Consider the following 11,884-nt stretch of genomic DNA (forward strand, 5'->3'; position numbering starts at 1 on the left):
CAACACAAAATGTTTTCAGGACTTCCTTAATGTTGCACAGGTAATGGAATGGTGGGTGGTGGTGGTGGTGGTGGTGGTGGTGAGTTTTGAGGCCTGCAGTTGAGAAAAACCTACTCTACAGCAAGTGAATGATCTAAGTAAACAGGTTCTACTCTTGTGTGGCCAACGGAGCGGTATTGTGACTCTGTAGCTGGTCTGGATGAGAAGAGGGGCAGCCCCACCATCCCAAAGTCCAAAGTGAGCTTTTTGAGGAATGCAAAAATGGCTTCAGGAAACCATCTTTGGAGGAATTTTTTGTTTTCTGAAAAAGCTTTAAAGAAGTTTTCAAAAAAATGTTAGATTCCCCCCACTTCCCCTTTTTTTTAAGTATTCTTTGAAGCCTATTGCTTGGAGAATACATAGTTTGAAATGGATCCTCAAGGAAACTTCAAAGGAGTTTTCCAAAACCTCTTCAGGAAAAAAAAAAGGCTAAATGACAACTGAATTGTCCATTGGATGAGGTATCCAGGAGTTTTTGAGGCTCTTGATGAGGATCTACTTCAAAAAAAAGGTCAATGTGAACATGGCCTAAAAGGTGCAAACTGAGATGAATGGAGGCTACTCATTGATGTGCGTTGGCTTAAAAAGGAACCAGATAGCTGATATGTGCTGCCAGATCAATATACCGTACCTTAAAATTTGGAGAGTGGCCAAGCCTTACCGAAGACTAATCGGACAGGTTGATCCCTGGTGGCTTCTCCACATCCACATCCACTTCTTTTGAATGACAGGTTTTTCCTTTTTGTGGATGTATACAGAGAGACCTGTCAGGGAGAAGCTACCAGGGACCCACCTATCTGACTAGTCACCCATGCAGCTTGGCCCCCATAGTATGTCTTTTTCCTAAAATGTCAAACATACTGGTCTGAAATCATGCAGGCAGTGTTTGCTTTAAAGGAAGCCAAATTTCATGATTTGGTAATTCGGAGAATTGGTCATGATGCAATTCGAAAACAGAACTAATAATAAAGCGGCTCCAAACTTTGACTTGATGGCCTACGAATTCTGCACGCGTGTACTTTACGGAGCGAGAGTTGTAATTGTAGAAATGACTAGGAGCTGAATTATTGTTTACCTTGGACACCAAGTGTTTCTCATGCCCTCCAGACGTCTACGGGACTGGGTATTAGGAAGTCTCCAAGTCCAGACATAACATTTAACATTTTGAAGCTCCTACTCTGTAATTTAGGCACTTAACAGATATTCTTCATGTCAAGATTTTGACATCTGGATCTGTCAAATCGAACTGTGAAAAAACTGGGTGGCTATGGGCAGACTTGGACTGGCTAGCCCGAGGGCAGGAGAATCCTCCGGTGGGCCCCTTTTTATAGTAATGTCACTTACTCTCTAAACATAATCCGAAGTTGGCTCAATACACTTGTTTCACTATGTACAGTCATCATTCATTTTATGAACTACCCAGTATTTTATATAGAAGCATAGATACATTTGTGAATATAATATTAGCATGTAGTTAATCAATGGGTCCCTCATAGTCAATGTTACTGGAGGCACCTGGTGGCCAATGTCAATCTACCGCTCAGACCTTGCAGCTAGGGATGATCAAAGGGTTTCATTTTAACCACAACCTTTTTTCTACATGCTTTACGGCAGCCGATAGACATCATAAATGGAGGTCACATTGCTCAGTGCTTCCTCTTCCTGCTCGGCGGATCTTAACATCTCTTCGTTATTTGGTTGGCCAGTTATTTAAATATGTCCAGATTAGTTCAGATAATTGTTGACTTTGGCTTCAATTTTTTAAAAAAAATAATTGTCCCCCTACTCCACCCCTTCTCCTTCAACCATTTTTCCTTAAGTCATTTTGGTTTTCTTCAAACTTTCTCTGATAAAGATTTCAAACTAAGAATCCCAAAAAAAGTGTTCGTAATCTTGAAAACATTCTTTACTACCAACTTTCTTAACTTTTTCTGCCCCCCCAGGGGTCGGTGAGCTTCGATTATTCATTATCTGCTTTGTCAATGATTAAACTCTGCCATCGGCATCCTAGATAGATAAACAAGATTGATTTTTCGGAAACAAATTGTTGGCATTTTTGGGAAATTTCCCAACACGGGTGAGAGTGTTGGGTTGAGCTGAGCAATATCATTACCTTTACGATTCTAATTTAGCTGTAATTGGTGGAAAGTACCCAGAAGTTGTCAAAAATTAAAATGTTGCAAGCTGAATTTTTGGTTTTCTTGGCATGGAAGATGCATGCTCCACACAGGGAGCGCAGGTTGGTCCCATCTAGTGATGGGCGAGCATGGTTGCCACAGGTCATTACTTGATCAAGCCTAGACCATCTCAGTTTGAAAATGCTCGAGTTTCCCGTTGACCTACATTATACTTGAGTTGGGAAGGACTATCCCGATGCTTGATGGAGCAACAAACAGTGGCGAGCACACTCTCCCATCACTAGTCCTATCCTATTGGGTGGGATAAACTTATCTAGGGGTACAAAGGTCTTACTTTTTTGAATGTTCTGGACCATCAAGAGGTATTTAGTTCTATCCTATTGGGCCCCTCTACACTTTGGTGGGTCCAGATGACTTTAGACTAATGTCATCGGGCGTCTGGAATCTGTATGTCAACCTGGTTTGATACAATAGTGGCCCTACTGGTTGAAGGCCTTACTTCTAAGGTGCCCATACACCTTAGCTGCTCGTTGGATCTACCGGTATTGTCCTCTTCCAATTCTGCAATACACGTGAATGTGTATTGGACACACGAAGTTGTCCAAACCCTCTGACATCAATGAACTAAGCATTCCTTTGTATTAGGGAGTCTTGAGAGAGATCGTTTGACAGTGATCTAATTCGTATGGGAACCTTAACACTAGAAGTCCCAGAGAGGGGTCATTTCAACATTTCTACCTTTTGGAACCCAGGCAGCTCGAAATTTCCGGGACTTCTAGTGTTAAGTGGCTGATGGATACTTCTGGTGAAGGCCTATCTCCTGGGAAAACCGGGGGAAGGGGATATGGAATTCAAGATCACTAACACTTCTGCCCCTGATGCTTTCCATTGTGAGGTCCCCCATAGACAATAGATGGGTTAGTTGGACCTAACAACACCTTAGGATTTGATTGTTTTGGGGAGGGGGACTTTTTTTTTTTTTTTAAACCTCCCTACTGAATGCTTTTACGAGAGGTTGAGAATTGACCTTCGTCTTTAGTCTTTTGGTGTCCCTGGCAGTAATATGTTTTCTTGGATTGGGAGGGGTATGTACGCTTTTCTTTATTAGTGTTGACAATGTTCCAAGGAGTGTCCTCTTCCCGTAAGTGGTTTGTCTAGTTTTAAGAATAATAAAATATAGTTCATGGATTTATCAGGTGTTGTGTTTTACATGGAAAATTTTGGACCTTGGTGGAAAAATAAAATGCAAAATAGAACATTATCTTTGAATTCTCATGTAGGGTCAGTCTTGCCAACCAGAGCATCCGTTGATTTAGGGTAAAATAAGAGGCACAGTGACAACTGGTCCAATATACAAATAAGTTTATGTCCTTCCAACATGTATTTCTTCTCTTCCATGACCATTTCCACCCTACTCATCACAGTCTAACTTCTTCAGTCTTGCAGGCCCAAGATGTTTCGGTATCGAACAGGCGGACCAGTAACATTGGTGAAGACGTCACTTTTTCTTGTACGTTTTCCAGCACGGATCCTACCGTACGCGTGACTCAAATTATGTGGATGAAAGGCACCGCAAAGTTAGCGGTGTACAACCCTCAGCATGGCACCTATGTGGAGGATCCAACGCATTTCCAGATGGTGGATCAATCTGAAAACAGCGCAACGCTCAAGATATTACGAATCCGCTACACCGATGAAGGAGAATACTTGTGTGAGGTGACCACCTTTCCTGGTGGTAATATGAAAGCCAACACCAGTATGATCGTGAAAGGTAAATAATATACATATATAAAACTGTTTTTAGGGAAGCAATCTTATTGAGGAGACCAGGAAAAAAAATCCAGCATAAAATCAGACCTTTTAAGCCTAGAGTTTATTTTCTGCTGCTGTGACCAAAAAATTGCTGCTGTGACCTGAAACACCTACTGTCGAGCTGAGTTTTCTGCTGTACATGCTTTATAGGTACAAGCCTAGATTTTATTTTTTCAGTGGCTGCTGTGACTGGAAACGCCTGTCAAACTGAGTTTGTTGCTCTGCGTGGTTATGGGTACCTGTCCAATTAATTCGGACCGGTTTCTAAACAAGGATTTAGACATTTTTGGTTTATTTTATTTTTTTTTTTAGTTTTTCTATTCAGTGAGATCCCCCTCTAAAATGGTAATTATAATTAACACAACTTGGTATTTTAGCTCTACGTCTGGTCCTGTGCATCATGTTGCGTAGATAAGGCACCATAAACACCATCAGTCCTGTGTACCAGCAAAACTCGACACCATAAATTGTTGTTCTGCAAAAACACTGCAGGTCACGTTTTTGCATGAAATATTCTGTCAATTGGATTAGAGAAGGGGTGGAACTTAACAACACCCAAGGGGGGTGTTTTTGAGTCTGCATGTGAGGTGAAGCTTAATTGCCCCTAAACGTTTAGCTTGCAACATTGGTAAACATGATGTATTTTTAATGCGGGGTGTGGGTAAAATTTGGCAAATCTAGCGCTGAGCAAAAAAGATTTATGCTGCCTTGGTCCGGAGTCTGGTCCTCCTGTGCTTGTTTGGGCCCTCTGACATTTACTAGGCCCCATGATGTTGTGAAATGCATTGCCAAGAAAATGCGAAAGACTACTGGTTCTCCGAATATGCAAACCTCAGAAGTGAATATTGCTCTTTGTCCAGTTTTCCGTTGTTGCTGAGCCAGAGTAGAGAAAATATATTTTTTTCTGAACTGTAGTAAAAACTATTGTAATACATTGTGGATATTCTTGCCCAGAAGACTATGGTGGAAAATCTGCAGTGGAATCGCACACCGTGGGATTTTAACTGAAATGTTGATCGAAACGTCATCTGTTGGCTAGTTGCCACTTTCTCTTGGTAGAATAACCTATATTGTGTATCTCAAGCACTGGGGTGTACAAACGTTTTTTGATCCAAAGGTCATACTGTCAAACTTAACAAATGACTGGCCCGCCAAAGAAAAATTTAAAGCAGTGCTTGCACGAACACAGCACCAGAGCCACCGTCAGTACATGAATACATTAAAGTTTAGTACAGTGACCCATTGCATTGTCTGGTCATATCCCACCTTGTGCACTTGTATTGTATGAATCTGCAACTCCCAGTATGTCCTTAACAATGGAAAGGAGATGGGAGTTGTGGTTACCAGCTCTCATCATACTGTGGGCCATGCAGGTACCACACAGGCAGTATCATGAAAAATAACAATTATATCCAGGAACCTTTTTTTTTTATAGGTGACATCTCTGATTTGGAGTTGTTCACATCCTTCTTGTTTCCATGTTATACACATGCCCTGATGAAATGTCATGCCCACAGCTTGTCTCTGTGGAGTTACCTTTTCTCCGTCGTCCTATAGCACTGTCCTCTCGACACCATGTCCTTAAGAAGTAGTGTCATCATAATGCCACATGAATAAAAAATGGATCCTATGATTTGCCCCTCACCGTGCTTCTTGTACAAAATGTGAACCTTTCCCTACTGCATCCACTCTGTCCCCTCTTATTAATTATAACCAAAACACTGTCCTCCCTTATGAACTAATACCTGCTACATTGTCCTTTTTGCTTGTCCCCATGTTCAGTGTCTCTACAACTCCTCCCCCAAATTCACCTCTCCATGCTGTTCTCCCATGCTGCAAACACTCTATACTGTGCTCTGCCCCACCCCACCTTTCCACACTGCCCCACCATAATTTGCCCACCCAACTACGACAAAAGGCCTAAAATCTGAAGCTCCACAGAACACACACCTCCTCCATTGTCTTTGGTGTAGCAAAGATGGCAGCAAAATGATGAGGTCTGTAGCTTGATAACCTCATCACGCTGCTGAACGTCAGGGTTGGAGCTGATGCGCGCTCATTCGCCCCTGTCGGAAAGACACAAATACTATTTAAAAACAGAAAGGATCAGACAGTCTACCAGTTTTTTCCGAGCAGCTGTCAGAAATCCTTTGTCAGGCTCTATGTTGTGCTGACTTGCTCTAGCCCAAAAAAAGGTTCTGAGGGGCAACACTAATGTTATATCATTATGGGCAGAAAATAAATGTATTTTCTCTTGCTTTGTTTTTTCCAAATGTTTTTTATGGCTTTCCAGTTCCTAAGATTTACGACTTTTTTTATATTCTTTCTTTCAGCCACTCCACAGAATTCTGCTGAAGCCAACACAAAGGTCGTCGCGGGGGACCAAGAACAGGTAGTAGCTACGTGCAATTCGGTCAATGGAAGGCCTCCAGCCCGAATAACGTGGCATGCCACCATCCCTGGCAATGTGAGCAACAACATGGTCAATAACACTGATGGAACGTACACAGTAGTCAGCCAGTACTTGCTTACTCCAACGTGGACCGCCGATGGGATGCCGGTCACTTGCATAATCAACTACGAGTCTACAGACTATCCCATCCCATTGAAATTATCTGTGCAATGTAAGTCCATTTTGGAATTTTGTTTTACTCCTTTGAGATGACAAACTCCACAAAGTCTTTATGTTGTAACTTTCTACTCTTGTAGATACCCCCGTCGTGACCATTGAGGGCTTCGATGATAATTGGCACCTGCATCGCAATGGTGTCTACCTGACTTGCAATGGAAAAGGCAACCCCCCTCCTACGTCCTACATCTGGAAGACGTGAGTATACGTAAATATTCTAGAGATTGGTTATAAAGGAAAGACTTGTATTCCTTGTGAAACTGTCTGCCATTGAATGGTAAAGTTCTTAAATTCTGCTTTTACGTTTTTAACCTATGGTTTTAGGAAATGCTTTGGGTAAGGCTACATGGTAACTTTTTTCCTCAACATGTCTTGTGGCCAAAGTTTGCTAGATGTCGCCGCTACATTTCGGTGCAACGCTACTGAAAGAGGTCTTACCGTGAGAGCAAGAAGTCCAATCATCTTGGATTTTTATTGCGACTTGCTTGTTTCAGTACCATTGGGGTCACCATGCCACTCCATTCACTTGTATAAAAACTGCAATTTAGCAGAGACATCTAGGAAACATTTGGTGCTCAACAGATGTCATACCCAAAGTCATCATATAACCGTAGACTTATTGGTGAAGGTTTGAGCCCCCAAGATTCCCACCCATTGCTCAAGCCAAGGGGTGGAACAGGCCACCTTTAGAACTTGAGCATTATGGTGTGTAGACTTTCTTTTGATTTTCTTCCGTCTTGATGGAGACTGATGTTCTCCCAAATGTGTAGACCGGAGTTAAAAATTTGATATAGTCAACCTTTTTGTCACACTGGTGACAGCGTGGCATAACCCTGTTCTCTCCAGTATCGAATTTCTTTTGAGTCTGTAAGCCACTGTGCTCAAGCAATGGGTGAGGGCTTTAGCCCATGTTTGATCGGTTTCAGGACTTTGACCCTCAAAAGATCTACACTAGAACCTATAAAACAAATTAAGGGGTTTTCTGCAAAAAATACTCCCCAAAGAATTGCAGTGATAGGAAGTAATTAAAATCGGAAAATGCTTGCTCTACGTGGGTCCAACCAGGCTCTCCACTACTGACTGTCTCCTCAGTATTGTGACAGAAGTGGTCCACCGTGTACAGCACTGCTGCAGACAGTTGTTGACCTCAGCAGCTCGTGCCATCTACATGAGCTCAGTCATTTTGTTGCGCTGTCGACCTGAGGTCACCACCGCAGCCAAAACTGAGACCGGAGTAGTGGTCCTGAACCTCGGGAGGACAAGCATGATATGATTTTGTTCCTTTACATGACCTTGTCTTTAAAAATGGAAACTCCTTTTTAGTTTCTTGTTCAACACTACATGGATATAATGGCTTGGCTTGCCTTGATGGGTTCCAGGAAGACCATCTGTCCATGTTATGTTGGTTTCTTAGGTCCATCTCTCATTGGATTTGGTGTTGGGAACATTTAACTTGATTTTGAAAGTTACTTTAAACCTTAGCGGACTGTTCCAGTTGTGCAACTCTTGGTACTATCTGACCTCGCTTGATTCCAGTTGGGTCAAAATTGACCCTAACCAAATGCGTGTGCCAAAAGAGCGCCTATTCTATTTTCTTGCCATGGTATTTATTATTTTATTTGGAGCATTAAGACCAGTCCTTCTCAATCTTTATTCTTCTCGGGCCTCATCATAAAGACCAAGATGGTGCATGGACCCCACTACTATTGGTTTGGTGCAAGGCTTTGCCAAATCTTTTGCCGTGAGTGTTGTAGAAACTTGGTCAATTGCGTTGCTAATTTTGGGGTAATTTTGTACTCCCTTTTCTGTTAAAGTGCGGATGGATCCCCACTTCCTGCATCCGTCCGGGCAAAGGACAATGTGTTGTACGTGGATGAAGTGGACGAGCGTGTCAACAGATCGTTCCTTTGCGAAGTCACCAATGCCCTTGGGAGCAGAGCATCTCGTCAGGATGTCCTCGTAAGAGGTAAATACCGTAGTGCCAGCTATTGCATGGGTGACCAGAATGCCGTGCCGGTGTGACTGAACTAAACACTGTCCCAACAGACTGCCTTGATTCCATCGTGCCTCATGCATTTGACAAATTTTCTATTTCTATCACCATAATGGACAATTCATACATTCGATCATCCAGATACCTACTGACATCAAGTCCAATTGATTGGTTCCCATGCTTGATGGATCATTTGCTAATATTCATTTTTTTCCCCCCTATTAATTCGGATGGAACTGCACACCACCACCGCATCTAACATTGATTTTCTTGACCTTGGTATAAATTTTCATGCCCCATATACCTGTCTAAGATGCCATCTTGCCATAGACCACCCGCTAAATAATGACTTTCTGTCTATTCTTCTGCGATTCTGCATGACCTAGCATGATGATTACCTCTCAGGTCTTAAATTTATCGGCCTAATTGTGACCTGCTTGACATTTTTGCTTGAAGATCGAGGACTGATTGACAAGCAAAATGTAATACCCTGATCCCCTTTGAAAACTTTAAATTGAGACTCGATTAGGTCCCATGTGGTAGATGTTCTTTTTGGAAAATTAATTTTAAGATTATTTTTTTTTTAATGTATGGGAACACATAAATGGGTAAATCCGTTCACTTTGATATCATGGAGTGTTAAGTGAGAAGTTTTTACATAATTAGGCATACAATTTGGCCACCTCTGCCATATGTTGTCACAATTGTACCACGACGGAGAGTGGTCCCTCTGATTTCTGGTGTCAAATGAAGCGCAGGGCTTCATACAAATGTGCTTAGGTTACTACTGCTGGCTGTGCAGATTCTCCTTTTATCCAGTGCTGTTAGGGTTAAGTAGACCCTCTGGTCTCCTGAACTCTGAATGAAAGGTATGGACAGCTGTTCTCTATTGCTAATTAGCTCTGGTATATAGACGTCCCTCCTAGTCCAGGTAATCGCCGGTGATAGTTTCTGCTTTACTTGCCTCTAAAAGGAACCTGTGTGCTGAGGACAAGGAAGATATTCAGAGAACATTTTGCTATGTGAAAGTTTTGGTGGTTGTCCCTTCCTTTGTCCTTTTTGGGTTTTTTCCCCTTTGGTCCGTTCCTTATTACCTCTTGTTGTTTAGAGTGCTTTGTATGATTTTCTGTTTATTTTACCCCTGTCTGTATAATCCTCTGTGTCTTTAGTCTAGAGCGAGACTAGCGTTCCTGCTACCCTGCGCACTATACAGGGCTGAGTCCAGAGAAAGACCGGGATAGGCATGTGATCGGTGACAGGGTGAAATAACCCATATAGGGATGTTAGGGAGTGCAGGTATGAGCCTCAGGTGAGTTTGGGAAGTGACCCCCACTTCCCTTTCCCTAGCGCCAGGGCCCACCATTGTATCGTGTACCCTGTGTGTTGCAGCACTTGAGTACCTTGCGGAACCCTGGTAGTCACTGACATGTAGGCAATAAGATGTTTAAAGCTTTCCCGTTTTGGCTTTTATTGGATAAGGCCAAATAAGAAATTGCAAACAAAAAATGTAAGGCATGATCGATTAACATATATGTAGGGCCTTCTTAACAGACCTATGTTTCGCGATCTGCGGCCATACACAACATATCTTTTGCCCCGGTGGCTATTTATTCTGACACTCCCATGTACATGAACATTTAGCTTGGTGTGTTTTCAATAGGGAGATAGTATTTTGCCACTGTCTGACATCTCAGAGATTGGCTTATCTATCCTAAGAATAAAAGGATTGGGCATGTTGAAATTCAACATGCCTAATTCTTCTTTGTCTGACATCTTCCGTATGGGAGGGAAGTCTTGATACCTTTTACACCTACAATGCTCAGTTGGCAGGGCAAGTGTAATATATTGTATTAGGTGCTGAAAAGCCTGCAGAAAAGAAATGAAATAAAATATATATATGTAATTGGTACAGACCAAAAGTTTGGACACACCTCATTCAAAGAGTTTTTTCTTTATTTTCATGACTCTTAAAATTGTAGATTCACATTGAAGGCATCAAAACTATGAATTAACTCATGTGGAATGAAACACTGAACAAAAAAGTGTGAAACAACTGAAAATATGTCTTATATTCTAGGTTCTTCAAAGTAGCCACCTTTTGCTTTGATTACTGCTTTGCACACTCTTGGCATTCTCTAGATGAGCTTCAAGAAGTAGTCACCGGAAATAGTTTTCCAACAGTCGTGAAGGAGTTCCCAGAGATGCTTAGCACTTGTTGGCCCTTTTGCCTTCACTCTGCGGTCCAGCTCAGCCCAAACTCTCGATTGGGTTAAGGTCTGGTGACTGTGGAGGCCAGGTCATCTGGCGTAGCACCCCATCACTCTCCTTCTTAGTCAAATAGCTCTTACACAGCCTGGAGGTGTGTTTGGGGTCATTGTCCTGTTGAAAAATAAATGATGGTCCAACTAAACGCAAACCGGATGGAATAGCACGCCGCTGCAAGATGCTGTGGTAGCCATGCTGGTTCTGTATGCCTTCAATTTTGAATAAATCCCCAACAGTGTCATCAGTAAAGCCCCCCCCCCCACCCCCCACACACAATCACACCTCCTCCATGCTTCACAGTGGGAACCAGGCATGTAGAGTCCATTCGTTCACTTTTTCTGCGTCGCACAAAGACACGGTGGTTGGATCCAAAGATCTCAAATTTGGCCTCATCAGAGCAAAGCACAGATTTCCACTGGTCTAATGTCCATTCCTCGTGTTCTTTAGCCCAAACAAGTCTCTTCTGCTTGATGCCTGTCCTTGGCAGTGGTTTCCTATCGGCTATTTTACCATGAAGGCTGCTGCACAAAGTCTCCTCTTAACAGTTGTTCTAAAGATGTGTCTACTGCTAGAACTCTGTGTGGCATTGACCTGGTCTCTAATCTGAGCTGCTGTTAACCTGCGTTTTCTGAGGCTGGTGACTCTGATAAACTTATCCTCCGCAGCAGAGGTGACTCTTGGTCTTTCTTTCCCCGGGTGGTCCTCATGTGAGCCAGTTTCTTTGTAGCATTTGATGGTTTTTGCCACTGCACTTGGGGACACTTTCAAAGTTTTCCCAATTTTTCGGACTGACTGACCTTCATTTCTTAAAGTAATGATGGCCACTCGTTTTTCTTTACTTAGCTGCTTTTTTCTTGCCATAATACAAATTCTAACAGTCCATTCAATAGGACTATCACCTGTGTATCCACCAGACTTCTGCACAACACAACTGATGGTCCCAACCCCATTTATAAGGCAAGAAATCCCACTTATTAAACCTGACAGGGCACACCTGTGAAGGGAGAA

At 42.5% G+C, this 11,884-nt stretch overlaps 1 protein-coding gene across 2 annotated transcripts in view; it reads left to right on the plus strand.

Moving 5' to 3' along the window:
* Positions 1-11,884, plus strand: part of NECTIN2 (nectin cell adhesion molecule 2) — a 96,612-nt gene that overhangs the window by 28,291 nt on the left and 56,437 nt on the right. For both annotated transcript variants that reach the window (XM_075327648.1, XM_075327649.1), the window contains exons 2-5: positions 3,616-3,948; positions 6,323-6,613; positions 6,699-6,816; positions 8,433-8,584. In XM_075327648.1, the coding sequence (XP_075183763.1) occupies positions 3,616-3,948; positions 6,323-6,613; positions 6,699-6,816; positions 8,433-8,584 (894 nt within the window). The remainder of the gene's footprint in view (positions 1-3,615; positions 3,949-6,322; positions 6,614-6,698; positions 6,817-8,432; positions 8,585-11,884) is intronic.

This window comes from Anomaloglossus baeobatrachus, chromosome 11 (assembly GCF_048569485.1).
Source record: "Anomaloglossus baeobatrachus isolate aAnoBae1 chromosome 11, aAnoBae1.hap1, whole genome shotgun sequence".
NCBI classification, from domain to species: domain Eukaryota; kingdom Metazoa; phylum Chordata; class Amphibia; order Anura; family Aromobatidae; genus Anomaloglossus; species Anomaloglossus baeobatrachus.